This window comes from Oncorhynchus nerka, linkage group LG3 (assembly GCF_034236695.1).
Source record: "Oncorhynchus nerka isolate Pitt River linkage group LG3, Oner_Uvic_2.0, whole genome shotgun sequence".
Taxonomy (NCBI): domain Eukaryota; kingdom Metazoa; phylum Chordata; class Actinopteri; order Salmoniformes; family Salmonidae; genus Oncorhynchus; species Oncorhynchus nerka.
Window position 1 is genome coordinate 63,765,688 of NC_088398.1, and position 21,920 is coordinate 63,787,607.

Sequence of the window (21,920 nt, forward strand, 5' to 3'; positions counted from 1 at the left end):
TTCATGTGTTTGATACCATTCCATTCACTCCATTCCAGCCAGAACACTCAGTTCCAGCCATTATTATGAGCCGTCCCCAGCAGCCTCCACTGCTCTGCCCCCTGGGACTGACACATAAATAATAGTGTCTGTATTCAAATGTGTGGGGCTGTATGCCCTCAAACCAAATAATTTAACAGCATTCATAATGTACACTGAACAAAAATGTAAAGGCAACATGTACAGTGTTGGTCCCATGTTCCTTGAGCTGAAATAAAATATCCCAGAAATGTTCCATACGCACAAAAAGCTTATTTCTCTCAAATTGTGTGCACAAATGTATATATATCCCTATTAGTGAGCATTTCGCCTTTGCCAAGATAATCCATCCACCTGATAGGTGTGGCATATCAAGAAGCTGATTAAACAGCATTATCTTTACACAGGTGCACCTTGTGCTGGGGACAATAAAAGGCCACTTTAATAGGTGCAGTTTTGTCACATGCCACAGATGTCTCAAATTTTGAGGGAGCACACAATTGGCATGCTGACCGCAGGAATGTCCTTCAAAACTGTTGCCAGAGAATTTAATGTTAATTTCTCTACCATAAGCCGGCTTCAACATAATTTTAGAGAATTTGGCCATGCGTCCAACCGGCCTCACAACCGCAGACCACGTGTATGGCATTGTGTGGGTGAACAGAGTGCCCCATGGTAGAGGTGGCCTTATGGTATGGGCAGGCATAAGCTATGGATAAGGAACACGATTGCATTTTATTGATAGCAATTTGAATGCATAGAGATACCGTGATGAGATCCTGAGGCCCATTGTCGTACGCTGCCATCACCTCATGTTTCTGCATGGCCCCATGTCGCAAGGATCTGTAAACTATTCCTAGAAGCTAAACATGTCCCAGTTCTTCCATGAACTGCATACTCACCAGGAATGTCACCCATTGAACATGCTCTGGATCTACATGTACGTCAGTATGCTCTAGTCCCCCCCCCCCCCCCCCCCCAATATCCAACCATTTAGCATAGCCATTGAAGAGGACTGGGACAACATTCCACAGGCCACAATCAGCAGCCTGATCAACTCTATGTAAAGGAGAGAAGTCACGCTGCATGTAGGGGTCATACCAGATACTGACTGGTTTTCTGATCCACGCCCCTACCTTTTTTTTAAGGTATCTGTGACCAACAGATGCATATATTTATTCCCAGTCATGTGAAATCCATAGTGAATTTATTTCAATTGACTGATTTCCTTATATGAACTGTAACTCAGTAAAATCTTTGAAATTGTAGCATGTTGCCTTTGTATTTTTGTTCAGTATATGTATGAGTAAGAGCTGAGTTTTTAAAATTGTGTGCTTGAGCCAGAACAATATGTTTTTAAGATGTTATTGTGTCCCTTATTTGCATGTTAACCCCTAGTTTAGTATGTGTGTGTCTGCGTGAGTGTTTTATTGTTTTTGGAAAGTCTCTGGTCTACTCAGGTCCCACACCGGCAAGCACTTTAAATACAGGTGTCCCTGTCTTTTGACAAAGTTGTCTTGAAATGTGTTGGTTTGTGTGTGTGTGTGTGTGTGTGTGTGTGTGTAAGCAATAATGTTTTTGTGTTTCCTGTTCCAAATAGAATATTGAAATGTGTCAGTACTGTATGATTTTTATATATGATACAATAGATGAGTAGTTTATTGAACACCAAATGACAAACAGTTATTCCCACATTAACCCTCCCGCCAGGCCATCTCAGCCCAGGAAGACCTGGAAAAGACTAAAGAGGAGCTGAAGTCTGTGATGTCATCACCCCCGGCGCCGGAGCACGATGAGCAAGATGAGACGAACGCAGAGGGCAGTACCGAGCTGCACAGTGACGGGGTCACCAGCCACCGCAGCGAGGAGGAACGTGTCACAGAGGCCCAGAAGAACGAACGCGTCAAGAAACAGCTGCAGGTAGGCTCAGGAAGACGTGGCCTCACATCATTAGGATGGATAGACCCCATACAGGCTCAACAAAATATAAAAATCAAATACTGTTTTATTGGTCACACGCATATTTAGCAGATGTTATTGTCGGTGTAGCGAAATGCTTGTAGCTATCAACTGCAAAAAAATGTAGGGTTATGTTTAGGGCTAGTGTTTGGGTCAGTAGATCAACAGTTTGCTGATAATATGTTGAACAATACACCATCTGTCTGCAACTTCCCCTCTCCCTCTTTGTCAGGCTCTGAGTTCAGAGTTGGCTCAGGCGAGGGACGACACCAAGAAGACCCAGAATGACATGCTACATGCGGAGAATGTGAAGGCTGGGAGGGACAAGTACAAAACCCTGCGCCAGATCCGACAGGGCAACACCAAGCAGCGCATTGACGAGTTCGAGTCCATGTAAGAGTCAGCGCCCTCCCACCCCCGCGTTGCCATGACAACAGCTCACTTTCTTGGATAGCCGACCCTGCTCGTTCCCACCCCGTTCCCCCAAATCCGTACTTGCAAAAAGGCCAGAGGTGTGTGGATTCAATGTCCCACCCACTACTCCTTGCCAAAGCTCTGCCCACTAGCGGTTGGCCAATCAAACCGCTCCATGCTTAGAGCTCCACCCAACCACATCTGGAATCATCCAATCTGGAATGACAAGCAACATATCCTGCCGAAATGAACTTCTCCTTGAGCAAAGGACAATTTAACCCTTGCATGTCTGATGTAAGAATGGATTTTTTTTTAAATAATGTAGAGAGAAATTAGTGAATATCTTGCTTTTATTGAGAGAATTGCCATTTGTAGCTTTTTGATGTCGTTGACAAGCATGTATGTAAAGCTTTAAATATCGTACCTTACTTTTTTTTGTTTGTGATCAAGTATTTAAATGGTTTTCTTAAACTGCCTTATTCGTCTCATTTCATTTACATTACTTCAGTTTTGGTTTCATATTTAACTGTGGTGAGTTAGCTGTGCTCTAGTCATGGGTCAGCTGATGTTGAACCAGTGGTTTAATTCCTTCAGAATTTGAACACAGCTTTTTATTTGTCCCTTCAAACCTATACGTTTGTGTTATTCACCGTCCATTGACGGTTTTGTTAACATATATTTTGGTCCACAATAAAGAATCCATGTATATTTCTTACTTCCAGTCAGTTAAAGTATTTATCCCAGGTTGGATGAGGGTAGAATGGGAGGGAGGCAGCAGTTCAATATTATATGGACGGAGTGGTATGAGGAACTGTTTATTTTGAACATTCCAGATGAATCACCTTCCAGGCATTTCAAGAATGAGTGAAGGGAAAATAACCATAAAACCACCTGAGACATTTTAGTAGTCTAAATCATGGTTTTGACACTAAGGTTATGTAACAAATGATCTGGCTAGCTCCTCCTACAACTGGTAAAACAGTCTCTATCTAGACTGACGGGTTGCCTCCCACAATGTAACCAATGATCTGTCTAGCTCCTCCTACAACTGGTAAAACAGTCTCTATCTAGACTGACGGGTTGCCTCCCACAATGTAACCAATGATCTGTCTAGCTCCTCCTACAACTGGTAAAACAGTCTCTATCTAGACTGACGGGTTGCCTCCCACAATGTAACCAATGTTCCAGTCTGGGAAATCTAAGACTAGGTCAAATAGTCATGTCAACTGTGTTATCCTTAAATGTCAACCAAAGTACAGTATGTACTATATGTACTGACCTCTTCTAGATGTGATCATTTAAGTTAAACCCATAACTAAAGTGGTGGTAACCCTTCCAAAGTACATGTGTAGTGTTGTGGATGACAACACACCAGGTTATTCATTCAACTTCATCACCACAGTAAATGTAACAACTGTTTTGATTTTAAATGTAATTTCAGATGTTGGAGTTTATTTATGTACGCATCATCTTCAGACATTCCGTTCAGTATGACAATAATAAAAAAAATAGATATAAAAGTTTGTGAAGAATATTTCAGGTAGGCCTATTTGAATTGACATGCAAAAGTGGAGGAAAGTAGCATTATTATCATGATGTTGAAATGACGAGCTTCTTATTAAGTGTCATTAACCTGTCATCCCATTCAGTGTAGGCTACACTACATGTCTGACATATGCCCCCCGAGTGTTGAAATTTCATTATCACATGATACACACATGCCTCACTAGCATCCTACTGTATCTAAATTAACCTGAGAACAATTTAGGCAGCAAACCCATTCCTTTCCCCCCGAAAAAGACTCATCGTCACCACCTTGAGTAAGGCTTTATTGCTTTATTATTCATAACTCATGAGGAGTCAACATTTTCCATTTGGCCTCAGTTCCCTGAATCAGCAAGTAAGACTGCTACACATGCCAGAGTATTATAAAGAGTCACGTGCTCTGGGGTTACGGTACTTAAAGCTCATTGTTTTAACATGCGTTGCCCCCCCCCCCCCCCATTCACATACTGTACAGTCACTAAGGCAAGAACATCAACATCATATCAGGTCACAGTTCTCCATTTTCCTCCATTACATTTTGGCTTGAAATGACCCATGTTGACCTGTGAAGAGAGGATCATCATAATACATACATAACATAGGCTAACCCTCAATCATTTTGCCAATTGCTTTGGTCCCTGACGGAATACTGCATCCCAACCTTATTTTTCGCACTTTTATAAGGCATTTATTAGATTTAACAGTTTTATTGTAGCACAAATTATGTTGGATTTAAAGCACAACAGGGATGAATATTTAAATAAATTATACATGGTATTTGGAGAGGTGTCTGACAAACTGTTTTTTAAACCTGAATTGTAGGCCTTGGATACAGACGGACACAATGAAACAAACAGTCAAATAGAATAATATACTAACCAGTCAGATAAAATAAAATTAACCAAATTCCAAAATGATAAAAAAATTGGTGGAAGAAATTCAACCAAGTACTGTATACAAAAACCAGCACATATACCACAGGAGGTTGGTGGCACCTAAATTGGGGAGGACGGCCTCGTGGTAATGGCTGGAGCAGATTAAGTGGAATGGTATCAAATACATGATTTCCATGTTTGATGCCATTCCATTTACTCAATCCAGCCAGCATTAGGAGCTGTCCTTCCCTCAGCAGCCTCCACTGACATACAGTATACATACACTGTCTGCAAACCGAACAAACCGAACAAGTCACCTCATCAAAGGGTGTTTCATTATAGCAGAGATTAACAGTAGAGTACAGCACAGGCTATATCCAGTGACACTGAGGAAAACCACCCAAACAATTCCCCTCAAATATCTTAATGCTGATAAAAATTTCAAAACATCACACAGAATTCCAAAAACATCTCTTTAAAAAATCTGAACATGGAAAAATATTACATTTTTTAACTGAACATGGTTCAGACTATCATCAGATGTGGTTAAAAGAAGCACAATGCCATGTAGAGGCATTTAATACTCTGCCACACACACAAGCACACTGGCACATAGTGCCCTAGAAGGTGCTACACGTTGCTCAGCTAAAATAATTCACTTTTGGCTGTTGTCATGTTGAGAAACTGGTTCCAGAGACTAAGTGCTGTCTTTGTCAAGTCAGCGGTGTTCCACTGATCCTCTGAAGGGATAGCCTTAGTTTGAAGAGAGAGCTGAGAACCACTGTACAGAAATATATTAAGAGAAAGATCATGACTGTCAATAGAGGCTGATGGTGAACAAATAATGGCTTCACCATAAAGCTGACCCCCACAGTCACACTCACATGACTGAGACCACCCAACACAATTTCAGTTCAACAATAATAAAACAACAACCCACCTTTTCCTGTCGATCAGCGCTATCCGGAATCCTTGGGACATCCCTACCTTAAACCCTCACCTCCATCCTAACCATTACCTAACCCAAACCTTAACCATTTCAAATGTCAACTTCAATGGAGTAGGGACGTCCCAAGGAACCCGGATATCACATACCTTTTTCTGTCCTCTCTGTATGCTGATCATCAATCACAGTACAGTAGTTTGAAGAAATTGCATTTGATGCCCTTTTCTTTCACAAATACTTCTTAAAACACAATTTTTTTAAATCACAAAATATATACTGAACAAAAGTTGCTCCTGTGTAATGACAATGCTGTTTAATCAGCTTCTTGATATGCCACATCTGGATTATCCTGGCAAAAAATAAATGCTCATTAACAGGGATGTAAACATTTGAGAGAAATATGCTTCTTGTGCTTATGGAAAATATCTGGGATCTTGTATGAAACATGGGATCAATACTTTACATGTTGCGTTTATATTTTTGTTCAGTATATTTTAGAACTGTAACAAATGTGACCAATTACGCCACATATACTCAAAATACCTTTTGTATAAATATTCTCATATAAAACAATGATCTGGTTTAAGTTAATAGGATACAATTTGTATCAACGAGGAGAGGCATTCTCTTGTTCACTAAAGTATGTGGTGGTCAGGTTACCTTGGCAACACAAGTCCAGTGTTTTGGACTGCTGTGTGAGAGGTGTCATTGCCTAACTATTTATTATATTCACTCAGTGATAGTGACAATTTACAATGGATTCTAAGCCAGGAGGTAGGGTTTAGAAATACCCTGTCCACAGACTGAAGTTACAGTTGTCTGTCTGTCTGGATGGTTACACCAGACGTCTTCTCTTGTAATGATACCCTCTTTAACTAAAATACTCTTACTCATAATGAAAATGACAAAGGGACAAATAAATTAACACATTCATACGTAAAAGAAAATATATATTAAAAAAACTGTTAAAACGAACAGTGCACCTGCACTAGTTTGAATATCCTCAAGAACCATCTTGATATGATTTCAATGGCCAGAATGTTTTTTGGAGGACAAAGAAAAATGATTAAAAAAAGGAAAAGAAAATCAATATCGCAATCTTCCATGCTGTGAAGTAAGTTTTTGGTCTCTCCCCAGAGAGGAACTTGCTCCTGTATGTAAGAGTAAACAATAATCTGGGGTTTTCACATGAACTTTATTAGGCCTTTAACAGTTGGAGTTCCTGCGTTTCACTTCTCTAAAGGGGAAATTCATTAAATCTTTCAACAATGATATCAAATTCACCACCTGTTTTAACAATTCTCTGATGAGAAATGACAGGGATAAAATGAAATCAGTGTAGCTTGGACTTATGTATTTGCTTTGTAAGTTTTAAGTTTTAAGTTGAAATGTTTGGAAGTGTAATTTTATGACGACAAACCATACCCTAGATTTGGAATCCCAGAATTCACCCTGTTTTGACACCTCAGGACTTTCCCTAACTCTGAAGCACCCTGAAACACTTGAGCCCTCCTTACACTATGATATGATTTCCAAAAATAAAATAAAAATCATAAATAAATCTATGAAAAGTGCCATTAAAAAATATGAAAAACTATAGAAATAATTTAAAATATATTACAAAATAAATTAATTAAAGCAACACATCCCATTCAGAATCTCCGGAATCCTGACCTTAGTGCTGAAGGTGTTCTCATACCACACAACAGTAATGAACGAGCAGGGCAGTGAAAAAAACCCCAATAAGGTTGAAAAAATAATATTTGATGGAAAAAGATAAAGCATCTTCCCCTGCATCGTAGATGTTTTGGGGAGACTATAGAGTTGAGCACGCCACTTATTTCCTCTGCTACAGTAGTGTCGGTACTCAGTAGCCAGCCTGGGACTTCTCAGCCAGGATGGCTGCAGCCAGCTGCTGGGCGTCCATCACATGGGGGTTCCTCACCATCACCACCCTCACCAGCTCTGGGGGGAAGATGTTACACAGGTTGACAAACACATTCTCCCTGACGTTCTGGTATCTGCCCAGGGCAGGGGGCTCCTGGTGCTGGGGGGCCGTAGAGTGGTGGGTAAGAGGTGGAAGATGGGAGGAGGAAAGGGATTGAGGATGGGGAGAGTGTGTCCCCCTGGGCCAGGGCGAGTGCCAGGGTTGTTTGCGGCCCTCAGGCAGGGACTGGAAAGTGAAAGGCTCGTAGCAGGCCTGGGGGGGATGCTTGTAGTGGGGGTCCCATCTGGCCAGTCGCTGCTCCTGTCCTGGCTCAGGGTAGATCCTCCTTGGGTGGACAGGGGATTGCTTGTAGAGGCTGTTGTTGTCCTGCCAGGTGGAGCCCCCCAGGTTATGCCCCAGAGGAGAGCTGTGAGAGTGGGAATGGGGGCTTGAGGTCTGGGATAGAGGTTGGGGAGGGTAGTTCCCAGAACAGCCAGAGTGGCTCCCCACAGACGGTTGCTGAATATGGGGAGGAAGGTAGGAGAGCTGGGCCTTGAAGTGGTGGAGGGAGGAGGGAGGATCCTCCAGGCTGCTCTGAGCTAGAGGGTATCCATGGTGGGAGCCTCCATGGGGGTGCTGGGTAAAACCAGGGGGTGGGTGGTTGGGGTGATGTGGGTAGCAGCTAGGGCAGTGATGGTGGTGGTGATGGGGGTGGGGATAGTGGCACTTGAGGCTGTCATCCAGCAGGGGATCAGGGGAGAAGGAGTCTGAGCTCACGCTGCCCTCGCTGCTGCAGTCAGACACCATTGAGCCCATCCGTAGGTCAGATGGGAACAGCCGATCGGGGCTCCGCGGCACTACCAGGCTTAGGCTGGAGTAAGCCCCCATCAGGGAGTGGTAGTTTAGCTCTGGGGATTCACAGGTGGAGTATGACTTTGAGTGACCAAGCCCCGACAGCCCTGGAGCTCTGGAGGAGGTGTTCCCCCAGTCCTGAAGAGAGAAGCCGTGGCTGGAAGGAGGTCCCCCAGGAGCAGAAGCCAGGAGGCTGCTGCTGCTGCTACTGCTGCTGCTACTCCCTCTGTGGGCCTCTGCTTTAGTCCTCCTGCCCAGACGCTCTTCCAGGAGGTCGTTGTAGGAGGGGACGCAAAGGCTGGGGTCCGACTGTCTCTTTGGGAGAGCTTGGTGGGCGTCTGGCATCCCGTCTACCCTGGAGCTGCTGGACATGCTGTGACTCTTCACCATCAGAGCCTCGCCCACCATTTTGGAGGAAGACGTAGAGGATGAAGAGGAGTTCTTGGCACGCAGCTCGTCGGCCACAGCGCGTTGGGGCTGACTGCCTCTCTCAGGGTGGAGGAACTTACACTTGTGGCCGTAAGTGCACTTCTTCCCTAAGGAGAGAATACAGGATGGTTAACTCTCAATTTTGAGACAAACCAAAAGAGGCTGAATGAATGACTTATAAGAGAGAATGGCTAGGTGTTACCATAGGGACATTGCTGCTTCCTGTGTTCTGGGATAACTGGTCTCTTCCTCAGGAAGTTCTCCAGACTGGGACCATGGCGACCCAGAGGATCATCAGGAGGCATGAACCTGGACACAACCACATACCAGACACACCATCAGATATCCACAGATCAATCCCCTTGGAAAAACAACTCCAGATACTAATAGTGATAGGCTCTTTGTCCACTGTGTTGGTGGGACTTCCATACTTGTCATTGACGAACGTATACATGAGCAACCGCTCGTCAATGAACTTCTTCCACTCTGGCTTCTCATTGGCCAGGTCCCGGTAGTTGTCGTTAGAGACGATTATGCCGTCAGACTCGTAGGCCAGCTTGACGATGAAGCGGTCGTCGTAGCAGACCACCCGGCGGCCCTGGACCCGACGAGAGGGAGTGAACACAAGGATCTTGTCTTTCTCCAGATGCCGCAATATCTCCTGGTCTAGAGAGAGAAGAGAGAGAGAGAGAGAGGTATGCATTATGTAACGCAATTGCAGAGGCCAAATTGAGGACCGTAACACATCGCCATGCGCCTTTCAAATTTTGTAATAATGCGTAGGGCTCTGTATAGCTCCATATAGCTCCCCATTCACATGATTGGTTGATGGTAGGTCACTTCTTTGACACTAAGGTAACCTGCCAAAATGACTACCGACCCGTAACACTCACGTCTGTAGCCATGAAATGCTTTGAAAGGCTGGTCACTTCCCACTGCAACTGGATCCTGGACTTCCTGATGGGCCGCCCCTAGGTGGTATTGGTAAGTAACAACACATCCTCCACGCTGATCCTCAACACAGGGGCACCTCAGGGGTGCGTGCTCAGTGCCCTCCTGTACTCCCTGTTCACTCATGACTGCATGGCCAGGCACAACTCCAACACCATCATTAAATTTGCAGATGACACAACAGTGATAGGCCTGATCACATACAATGATGAGACAGCCTATAGGGAGGAGGTCAGAGACCTGATCGTGTGGTGCAAGGACAACAACCTCTCCCTCAACGTGATCAAGACAAAGGAGATGATTGTGGACTACAGGAAAAGGAGGACCGAGCACGTCCCCATTCTCATCGACGGGGCTGTAGTGGAGTGGAACAGGTTAAGAACTTCAAGTTCCTTGGTGTCCACATCACAAACAAACTAAGATGGTCCAAGCACACCAAGACAGTCGTGAAGAGGGCACGACAAAACCTATTCCCCCTCAGGAGACTGAAAATGATTTGGCATGGGTCCTCAGATCCTCAAAAGGTTTTACAGCTGCACCATTGAGGTCATCCTGACGGGTTGCATCACTGCCTGGTATGGCAACTGCTCGGCCTCCGACCGCAAGGCCCTACAGAGGGTAGGGCGTACGGCCCAGTACATCACTCGGGCCAAGCTTCCTGCCATCCTGGACCTCTAAACCAGGCGGTGTCAGAGGAAGGCCCTAAAAATTATCAAAGACTCCAGTCACCCTAGTCATAGACTGTTCTTTCTGCTACTGCACAGCAAGCGGTACCGGAGTGCCAAGTCTAGGTCCAAGAGACTTCTAAACAGCTTCTACCCTCAAGCCATAACACTCCTGAACAGGTAATCAAATGGATACCCAGACTATTTGCATTGCCTCCCCACCCACGCTGCTGCTACTCTCTGTTATTATCAATGCATAGCCACTTTAATAACTCTACCTACATGTACATAATTACCTCAGTTACCTTGACGCCGGTGCCCCCGCACATTGACACATTGATTCTGTACCGGTACTCCTTGTATAAAGCCACACTATTGTTATTTACTGCTGCATGCAAGGCCAATAAAGATGTCAGTTAGACCATGCAGCGCATTTAATGGTGAGATGTCACATGGTTAGCTCTGACAAATCAGCTCTGACAAATTGAAAACCCTAGTCATTGGCGACTCCATTACTCTCAGTATTAGACCTGCAGTAAAGAATCGATCAGCGATCGTACACTGTTTACCAGGTGGCAGGGCTACCTACGTTAAGGCTAGTCTGAAGATGGTGCTGGCTAAGGCTAAAACTGGCGAGTGTAGAGAGTATAGGGATATTGTTATCCACGTTGGCACGAACAATGTTAGGATGAAACAGTCAGAGGTCACCAAGCGCAACATACCTTCAGCGTGTAAATCAGCTAGAAAGATGTGTCGGCATCGAGTAATTGTCTCTGGCCCCCTCCCAGTTAGGGGGAATGATGAGCTCGACAGCATTCTCACAACTCAATCGCTGTTGGAAACTGATTTCTGCCCCTCCCAAAAGATAGAATTTGTAGATAATTGGCCCTCTTCCTGGGACTCACCCACAAACAGGACCAAGCCTGGCCTACTGAGGAGTGATGGTCTCCATCCTAGCTGGATGGGTGCTCTCATCTTATGTATGAACATAGGCAGGGCTCTAACTCATCTAACTCCACAATGAGATAGGGTGCAGGCCAGGCAGCAGGCTGTTAGCCAGCCTGCCAGCTTAGTGGAGTCTGCTACAAGCACAGTCAGTGTAGTCAGCCCAGCTATCCCCATTGAGACCATGTCTGTGCCTCAATTTAGGTTGGGCAAAACTAAACATGGCAGTGTTTGCTCTAGCAATCTCACTGGAATAAAGACCTCCTCCATTCCTGTCATTATTGAAAGAGATTGTGATACAGTATCTCACATCTCAAAATAGGGCTACTTCATGTTTGATCCCTCAATTCCAAGGCAGTTATAGTCAATGAACTCATCACTGATCATAGTCTTGATGTGATTGGCCTAACTGAAACATGCGCTTCCCGCAAAAGCGGATGTGTTGCTAACATTTACGATAGCAAATTTCACCTCCCCCCCCATAAAATGACCTTATTCAGCATTCTTCCCTGAATTCCTTTCGGACCTTGTAGTCATGGCAGATAATATTACATTACAAAGTTACAAATATTACAAAGTCCACAGACACACTCCAAAAGGCTTTCATCATCATCGACTCAGTGGATTTTGTCCAACATGTCTCCGGACCTTCTCACTGCCACAGTCATACTCTGGACCTAGTTTTGTCCTGTGGAATAAATATTGATCTAATATTTTTCCTCATAATCCTGGACTATCGGACCACCATTTCTTACTTTTTCAATCACAACAAATAATCTGCTCAGACCCCAACCAAGGGTCATCAAAAGCCGTGCTATAAATTCTTGAACAACCCAATGATTCCTAAATTTCCTTCCAGACTCCCTCCACCTACCCAAAAACGTCAGAGTACAATTTTTTTTACTTGTGTAATACCCTAGATGCAGTCGCACCACAAAAAAACAAAAAACATTTGTCATAAGAAACTAGCTCCCTGGTATACAGAAAATATCAGAGCCCTGAAGCAAGCTTCCAGAAAATTGGAATGGAAATGGCACTACACCAAACTGGAAGTCTTCCGATTATCTTGGAAAAACAGTACCATGCAGTATCGAAGAGCCCTCACTGCAGCTCGATCATCCTATTTTTCCAAATTAATTGAGGAGAATAAGAACAATTCAACATTTATTTTTGATACTGTCGCAAAGCTAACTAAAAAGCAGCATTCCCCAAGCAAAGGATGGCTTTCAGTTCAGCAGTGATAAATTCATGAACTTCTTTGAGGAAAAGATCATGATAATTAGAAAGCAAACTACGGACTCCTCTTTAAATATGCGTATTTCTCCAAAGCTCAGTTGTCCTGAGTCTGCGCAACACTTCCAGGGCCTAGGATCAAGGGAGACACTCAAGTTTTTAATACTATATCTCTTGACACATTGACTAAAATAGTCATGGCCTCTAAACCTTCAAGCTGCATACTAGACCCTATTCCATCTAAACTACTGAAAGAGCTGCTTCCTGTACATGGCCCTCCAATGTTAAACATAATAAACGCCTCCATATCCACTGGATGTGTACCAAACTCACTAAAAGTGGCAGTAATATAAACCTCTCTTGAAAAATCCAAACCTTGACCCAGAAAATATAAAAACTATCGACCTATATCGAATCTCCCATTCCTCTCAAAATGTTTTGAAAAAAATGTTGCACAGCAATTCACTGCCTTCCTGAAGGCAAATCATGTATATGAACCACTTCAGTCTGGTTTTAGACCCCTTCATAGCACTGAGACTGCACTAGTGACGGTGGTAAATTACCTTTTAATGGCATCAGACCAAGGCTCTGCATCTGTCCTCGTGCTCCTGGACCTTAGTGCTGCTTTTGATCCCATCGATCACCACGTTCTTTTGGAGAGATTGGAAACCCAAATTGGTCTACACAGACATGTTCTGGCCTGGTTTAGATCATATCTGTCATGAAAGATATCAGTTTTTCTCTGTGGATGGTTTGTCCTCTGACAATTCAACTGTAAATTCCGGTGTTCCTCAAGGTTCTGTTTTAGGACCACTATTGTTTTCACTATATATTTTTACCTCTTGGTAATGTCATTCAAAAACATAATGTTAACATTCACTCCTATGCGGACGATGCACAGCTGTACATTCCATTAAAACATGGTGAAGCCCCAACATTTCCCTCCCTGGAAGACTGTGTTTCAGACATAAGGAAGTGGATGGTGGCAAATGTTTTACTTTTAAACTTGGACAAAACAAAGATGCTAGTTCTAGGACACAAGAAACAAAAATATATTCTGTTGTATCTGACAACTAATCTTGATGGTTGTACAGTTGTCTCAAATAAAAGGACCTCAGCGTTACTCTGGACCCTGATCTCTCTTTTGACGAACATATCAAGACTGTTTCAAGGACAGCTTTTTCCCATCTACATAACATTACAAAAATCTGAAACTTCCTGTCCAAAAATGATGCAGAAAAATTCATCCATGCTTTTGTCACTTCTAGATTAGACAAATGCAATGCTCTACTTTCCGTCTACCTGGATAAAGCACTAAAAATACTTCAGTTAGTGCTAAACAACACTCCTTCCGTGGCCTCCAACTTCTCTTAAATGCTCGTATAACAAAATGCATGCTCTTCAACCGATCTCTGCCCGCACCCACCCACCCGACCAGCATCACTACTCTGGACGGATCTAACTTAGAATATGTGGACAACTACAAATACCTTGGTGTCTGGCTAGACTGTAAACTCTCCTTCCAGACTCACATTAAGCATCTCCAAACCAAAGTTAAATCTAGAATCGGCTTTCTATTTATTATTTCGCAAGCCTCCTTCACTCATGCTGCCAAACGTACCCTCGTAAAACTGACTATCCTACCGATCCTTGACTTCGGCGATGTCATTTACAAAATAACCTCCAATATTCTACTCAGCAAATTGGATGCAGTCTATCACAGTACTATCCATTTTGTCACCAAAGCCCCATATACTACCCACCACTGCAACCTGTATGCTCTTGTTGGCTGGTCCTCGCTACATATTCGTCGCCAAATCCACTGGCTCCAGGTCATCTATAGGTCCTTGCTAGGTAAAGCTCCGCCTTTCTCAGCTCACTGGTCACCATAGCAACTCCTACCCGTAGCATGCGTTCCAGCAGGTATATTTCACTGGTCATCCCCAAAGCCAACAACTACTTTGGCCGCCTTTCCTTCCAGTTTTCTGCTGCCAATGACTGGAACAAAAATCACTGAAGTTGGAGACTTATATCTCCCTCACTAACTTTAAGCGTCAGCGTCAGAGCAGCTTACCGATCGCTGCAGCTGTTCACAGCCCATCTGTAAATAGCCCATCCAACCAACCACCTACCTCATCCCCATATTTGTTTTTGTTTTTCTGCTCTTTTGCGCACCAGTATTTCTACTTGCACATCCTCATCTGCACATATCACTCCAGTGTAAATTGCTAAATTGTAATTACTTCGCCACTATCGGCCTATTTATTGCCTAAGCTCCTTACTTAATTTACACACACTGTATACAGATTTTTCTATTGTTATTGACTGTACATTTGTTTATCCCATGTCTAACTCTGTGTTGTTGACTATTGTCGCACTGCTTTGCTTTATCTTGGCCAGGTCGCAGCTGTAAATGAGAACTTGTTCTCAACTGGCCTACCTGGTTAAATAAATACATTTAAAAAAACAAAACACGGCTGCTAGAATTTTGACCAGAACTAAAAAATGTGATCATATTACTCCAGTGCTAGCCTCTCTACACTGGTTTCCTGTTAAGGCTTGTGCTGATTTCAAGGTTGTACTGCTAACCTACAAAGCATTACATGGGCTTGCTCCTGCCAATCTTTCCAATTTGGTCCTGCCGTATATACCTACACAAGATGCAGGCCTCCTTATTGTCCCTAGAATTTCTAAGCAAACAGCTGGAGGCAGGGCTTTCTCCTATAGAGCTCCATTTTTATGGAATGGTCTGCCTATCCATGTGAGAGATGCAGACTCAGTCTCAACCTTTAGGTCTTTATTGAAGACTCATCTCTTCAGTAGGTCCTATGATTGAGTGTAGTCTGGCCCAGGGGTGTGAAGGTGAACGGAAAGGCACTGGAGCAACGAACCTCCCTTGCTGTCTCTACCTGGCCGGTTCCCCTCTCTCCACTGGGATTTTCTGCCTCTAACCCTATTACGGGGGCTGAGTCACTGGCTTACTGGTGCTCTTCCAGGCTGTCCCTAGGAGTGGTGTGTCACTTGAGTGGGTTGAGTCACTGACGTGACACCCGGGTTGACGTGACAACCCGTGGTTGACACCCGGACACATGAAAAGCCAACTGACATTTACCCCTAAGGTGCTGACCTGTTGCACCATCTATGACCAATGTGATTATTATTATTTGACCCTGCTGGTCATATATGAACGTTTGAACATCTTGGCCATGTACTCTTATAATCTCCACCCGGCACAGCCAGAAGAGGACTGGCCACCCCTCAGAGCCTGGTTCCTCTCTAGGTTTCTTCCTGGGTTCCTGCCTTTCTAGGGAGTTTTTCCTAGCCACAGTGCTTCTGCATCTGCATTGCTTGCTGTTTGGGGTTTTAGGCTGGGTTTCTGTATAGCAATTACATCGGCTGATGTAAAAAGGGCTTTATAAATACATTTGATTGATTGATTGAACTTATACAGTATAATATAAACTAGGAACTTAGGTGCAGAAATCGACTATGGCTTCAGACTTTTACTCTGGTGAGACATGTAAAAACCAATGGATTAAGATGGCAACGACAGAGAGGGCTGCCTCACTTCTCGTCCTTTGGAAACTTTGCAGTACACTCGCAATAACATCTGCTAACCATGTGTATGTGACCAATAACATTTATTTTGATTTGATTTGAATTCATGAACAAAGCCACCCAGCGTTTGTTTGTGATTCTTTTCTGATGAAACATTTAAATGTCAAGTAGCCCAACACCAGGGCTCGGCTTGTGCCTATAGAGAATGTAAAAGTACGCAATTCCCACCTATATGACAATAAGCAATGATATCGGTAAAATGTTAGACAAGTCTATAACAGTCTAAAGTGTTTGTCCTTGAATTGGTGTGCATCCCTCGCCTTTGCAACCATGAAAAACACTTTAAAATTGACATATAGTTACACATCATATATGTTTGTGTTTATATTGAACTTTTATCAATGATAAAACATAATGCAAGTCTTTTATACTGCAGAAATGTATGTTTATGCCTTGAAACAAAGTATCATTGGTGTTACTCAATTTCAATTAAGGGAAATCATTAATCTTATCCTCCATTTTTGTCCTCTCTAGTGAACATCAGTTCTTGGTCCGTATCTCTAAGGCCAGGCAAGCCACTGTATTAAGTCATGTTGTCCCTTTGAGAGGACATTCTGGGATGTTCAATTATATCACGTGTGGTGGTATGACCTTGACAACTTTATCTTCCTGTTAGAAGAAAATGGCTGTCGTCAGAATCAGCACATTTTTGGGAAATTTGAAAAGAAATGTGTAATTAATAATTATCATTTTTGTAAGTTTGATATTCAAATTACTTCTAACGAGTGAATATCCCAGGAATAGTTAAAACCTTTTGTGACTAGGGGGCAGTATTTTCATTTTTGGAAAAATAACGTTCCCGTAGTAAACGGGATATTTTGTCAGGACAAGATGCTAGAATATGCATATAATTGACAGCTTAGGATAGAAAACACTCTAAAGTTTCCAAAACTGTAAAAATATTGTCTGAGTATAACAGAACTGATATTGCAGGCAAAAGCCTGAGAAAAATCCAATCCGGAAGAGCCTCATGTTTTGAAAGCGCTGCGTTCCAATGCGTCCCTATTGAGCAGTGAATGGGCTATCAACCAGATTACTTTTTCTCCGTATTCCCCAAGGTATCTACAGCATTGTGAGGTAGCCATTATTCCAATCAGTCCTACTGAAAAACAATTGTCCCGGTGAATATATTATCGAATAGCTATTTGAAAAACACCTTGAGGATTGATTAAAAACAAGTTTTGCCATGTTTCTGTCGATATTATGGAGCTAATTTGGAATATTTTCCGACGTTTTTGTGACTGCAATTTCCGGGCGATTTCTCAGCCAAACGTGAAGAACAAACGGAGCTATTTCGCCTACAAAAATAATATTTTTGGAAAAAAGGAACATTGGCTATCTAACTGGGAGTCTCGTGAGTGAAAACATCCAAAGCTCAAAGGTAAACAATTTAATTTGATTGCTTTTCTGATTTCCGTGACCAAGTTACCTGCTGCTAGCTGGACAAAATGCTATGCTAGGCTATTGATAAACTTACACAAATGCTTGTCTAGCTTTGGTTGTAAAGCATATATTGAAAATCTGAGATGACAGGGTGATTAACAAAAGGCTAAGCTGTGTCTCAATATATTTCACTTGTGATTTTCATGAATAGGAATATTTTCTAGGAATATTTATGTCTGTTGCGTTATGCTAATTAGTGTCAGTCGATGATTCTGCTCCCTCGTGCGGGATGGGGAGTCACTAGAGGTTAAATGAGTTGGCAGGACTGTGTAATAATTGTTTCACATTAAATAAGAGCTAAGTAAGAGCTTATTAAGAAATGCCCTCTATAGTGGACACCCAGATGCCACAATGATGTTTTTCACCAACTGTGCCCATTGACTGTAATGTACAGTTGTGGCCAAAAGATTTGAGAATGACACAAATATTAATTTCCACAAAGTTTGCTGCTTCAGTGTCTTTAGATATTTTTTGTCAGATGTTACTATAGAATACTGAAGTATAATTACAAGCATTTCATAAGTGTCAAAGGCTTTTATTGACAATTACATTAAGTTGATGCAAAGAGTCAATATTTGCAGTGTTCACCCTTCTTTTTCAAGACCTCTGCAATCCGCCCTGGCATGCTGTCAATTAACTTCTGGGCCACATCCTGACTGATGGCAGCCCATTCTTGCATAATCAATGCTTGGAGTCTGTCAGAATTTGTGGGTTTTTGTTTGTCCACCCGCCTCTTGAGGATTGACCACAAGTTCTCAATGGGATTAAGGTCTGGGGAGTTTCCTGGCCATGGACCCAAAATATCGATGTTTTGTTCCCCGAGCCACGTTGTTATCACTTTTGCCTTATGGCAAGGTGCTCCATCATGCTGGAAAAGACATTGTTCATCACCAAACTGTTCCTGGATGGTTGGGAGAAGTTGCTCTCGGAGGATGTGTTGGTACCATTCTTTATTCATGGCTGTGTTCTTAGGCAAAATTGTGAGTGAGCCCACTCCCTTGGCTGAGAAGCAACCCCACACATGAATTGTCTCAGGATGCTTTACTGTTGGCAAGACACAGGACTGATGGTAGCGCTCACCTTGTCTTCTCCGGACAAGCTTTTTTCCAAATGCCCCAAACAATTTAAAAGGGGATTCATCAGAGAAAATTTTAGGCAGATGCACTCACACCTGCCTGCTGCCATTCCTGAGCAAGCTCTATACTGGTGATGCCCAAATCCTGCAGCTGAATCAACTTTAGGAGACAGTCCTCGCGCCTGCTGGACTTTCTTGGGCACCATGAAGCCTTCTTCACAACAAATTAACCACTCTCCTTGAAGTTCTTGATGATCCGATAAATGGTTGATATAGATGCAATCTTACTTCAGCAATATCCTTGCCTGTGAAGCCCTTTTTGCGCAAAGCAATTATTGCGGCATGGGTTTCCTTGCAGGTAGCCACGGTTGACAGAGGAAGAACAATGATTCCAAGCACCACCCTCCTTTTGAAGCTTCTAGTCTGTTATTCGAACTCAATCAGCATAACAGAGTGATCTCCAGCCTTGTCCTCGTCAACACTCACACCTGTGTTAACGAGAGAATCGCTGACATGATGTCAGCTGGTACTTTTGTGACAGGGCTGAAATGCAGTGGAAATGTTTTTGTGGGATTCAGTTTATTTGCATGGCAAAGAGGGACTTTGCAATTAATTGCAATTCATCTGATCACTCTTAATAACATTCTGGAGTATATGCAAATTGCCATCATACAAACTGAGGCAGCAGACTTGGTGAAAATTAATATTTATGTTATTCTCAAAACATTTTTCACCCTTACTGTACATGTTTTCATAATTAAATCCTAATGACCACTACAGAGGACAATGGACAATTTTGCTCTTACCATGAAATATAAATAACTTCTTTCTTTTTTAAATAACAAAAAAAAAAATTCTAAATACATTTTTGGTGACATGTTTTTTTCCACCCCAAACACTTATGTTATGTAAAAAAAAAACAATTCCAAACATTTTTGGGGGTCTCAGGAGGATAGATCACGGTTTTTAAGGGTTAATGTCCTGAGATTTGAGCATCCTCAATTACCTCAAATGTGTTATTGGTGTTACTGTCCTTTGACAGTAAAGGGAAGACACAAATGTTGGGAGAAAGAGGTGATTTAAAACAGGAGTGAGGGTGGAGTTTAATCTAAATAAGGTGGGGGTTTGGAGAGTTATGGAATGTTGAGGGTGCACGTGGAAATGCTGGTTAACCTGTGATAAGGGTGTCCGGTCTGGACTGTTCCTTTCTCCAGGCGGGCACAAACACAGTGATGTCACGGTGACCTCGCTCAAGGAACCAATCAACTGCCAGCTGGATGCCGTGACAGGAGAACACTTCCTTATTCCCATGGCTGTGGAAAAACATACACAAATCCATGGTCATGAAATTCTTGGCGTTTTCGTTTATTTCTATAATACTACAGAATAAAGATTAGAAGAACTAGTGGATAAGGTTTTTCAGAGTGAAAAGGAACCTGAGTAAAGTGTTTCTGAATGCAGCAGCAGTTTGTGTTGACTCACCTCATGGCTACATTACTCCCATCTACCACCACAGGCCTGATGTTCTCCTTGTCATCCAACAGCAGCTGGGAGGAGCAGTCCAGCCTGCAGGAGTCCAGAGAGGAGGAGGATAAGGAGGAGGAGGAGGGTGAGTGGGTGGCTGATCCCCCAGCCTGATCCATTTCTGACTTGGTGCCCAGTTTGACCAGTTCTCCCAGTATGTCATTGATGAGGGCGTCGGGCCCTAGCTTCCGCACAACCAGCAGAACCAGCTCCTCAGAGTAGCCCAGCTTCAGGGCAAACTCCATCTTGGAGCGATACTCTGTGAAGGGGTTGGTGGAGTGTTTTGGGTCTCTAGAATGGGGGCTCTGTGCCGGGCCCTGCCCAGCTGGGTGACAGGGGTGTGGGTGGGTGGTCTGAGCGTCAGAACCAGAGCCATGTTGGACCCCTCGCTCATCCTCGCTGTCCGACGCAGCACTCTCTTCAGAGGAGTTACTACAACTACTACTACTGCTGATGCTGCTACTACTGACACTGCTATGGGTGCCTCCTACCTCCGTCTCGTCCCCCTCCAAGGCTCCTGAGTGGGTGCCAACTGTGGCACTCAAGCTGGCCTGGCGGTCGGTGCCTTCCACGTGGAGGTAGTCCAAATCCAGCCCCAGGTTGAGGATGTGGCCTGTTTCATCCTCCAGATGGTCCTTCAGGCCCATTAAGCCGTCTCATACATCCAGTATCTAACACCGGACCTCTGACCCCTGACGACCCCAATGTCACTGCTGCTGATAGGCTGCTCTCTGACCAATCCTGAGACAGAAGCCTGGGGGAGAAGGAGGTGCATTGGTCAGACTGGTTTCCTCCTGTAAATCTGGGGAATTCTCAATACTTTTCTATCTGAACCTTTCGTAATGTTACAATTAACCCCCAAGTGATTTGACTCCTATTTCCTAACTTGTTGAGATACTTTATAACAGCCAGAGTAAATCACTGAGCCCAGCACTTCCCATGCTGCAGGCGGTAGGTAACCTTGAAGAGCTCTAAATTGAGTAACCTGAGCTGTAGAGCTTATTAAGCGTTAGGCTGAATGACACACCAGATGCATTTCCAAAAGGGCAGGTTTAAAACCATCGTTTCCATCATTCACTTCAACTGATTTGCATTTTAGCAGCGATGAGATCAGCAGTCAGAGAAGCTCTCATCAACGTCGGTGTTAACAACACACCGTGCTAAGACACACAAACCTGGCAGAATTGACACTCAATAACATACTCTGCATTGCACCTACACCCATATAGGAGAATGCAGGATAGTATTTTTTTGTCTTGACATGATTTAAAGGGGACTCTTTACATCCACCACCTGATGTTCAAACTTGGATCAGTGGTTGTGTGCTGGGGTTTGTGATTGGCTGAAAAAAAGAAAGACCTGTTCTAATTGGCCAGCCTCCTAATTTCTCAGTGACCCCTTTAAAAGGGACATGTATTACAGCATCATCTGAACACGGTGACACACTAATCTAGGCACCCAGGGAAACCTGGACTCAGGGGTATACGCAATATAATAAACA

General features: G+C 43.4%; 2 protein-coding genes across 3 annotated transcripts in view; one reads left to right on the plus strand and one right to left on the minus strand.

The window, feature by feature from the left end:
- The window catches only part of LOC115112370 (radixin), a 65,829-nt gene extending 61,436 nt beyond the window's left edge, over positions 1-4,393 (plus strand). For both annotated transcript variants that reach the window (XM_065014569.1, XM_029639393.2), the window contains 2 exons: positions 1,729-1,938; positions 2,210-4,393. In XM_065014569.1, the coding sequence (XP_064870641.1) occupies positions 1,729-1,938; positions 2,210-2,374 (375 nt within the window). In that variant the 3' untranslated portion in view covers positions 2,375-4,393. The remainder of the gene's footprint in view (positions 1-1,728; positions 1,939-2,209) is intronic.
- A 3,160-nt stretch (positions 4,394-7,553) lies between these two features.
- Positions 7,554-21,074, minus strand: LOC115116566 (probable ribonuclease ZC3H12C). Its single transcript, XM_029645064.2, has 5 exons — positions 20,378-21,074; positions 20,069-20,208; positions 9,397-9,631; positions 9,168-9,274; positions 7,554-9,072 (listed from the first exon to the last, which is right to left on the minus strand). Exons 1-5 carry the CDS (start codon positions 21,064-21,066, stop codon positions 7,625-7,627), a joined length of 2,619 nt encoding a protein of 872 aa, XP_029500924.1. The 5' UTR covers positions 21,067-21,074; the 3' UTR covers positions 7,554-7,624.
- Positions 21,075-21,920: the final 846 nt, after the last annotated feature.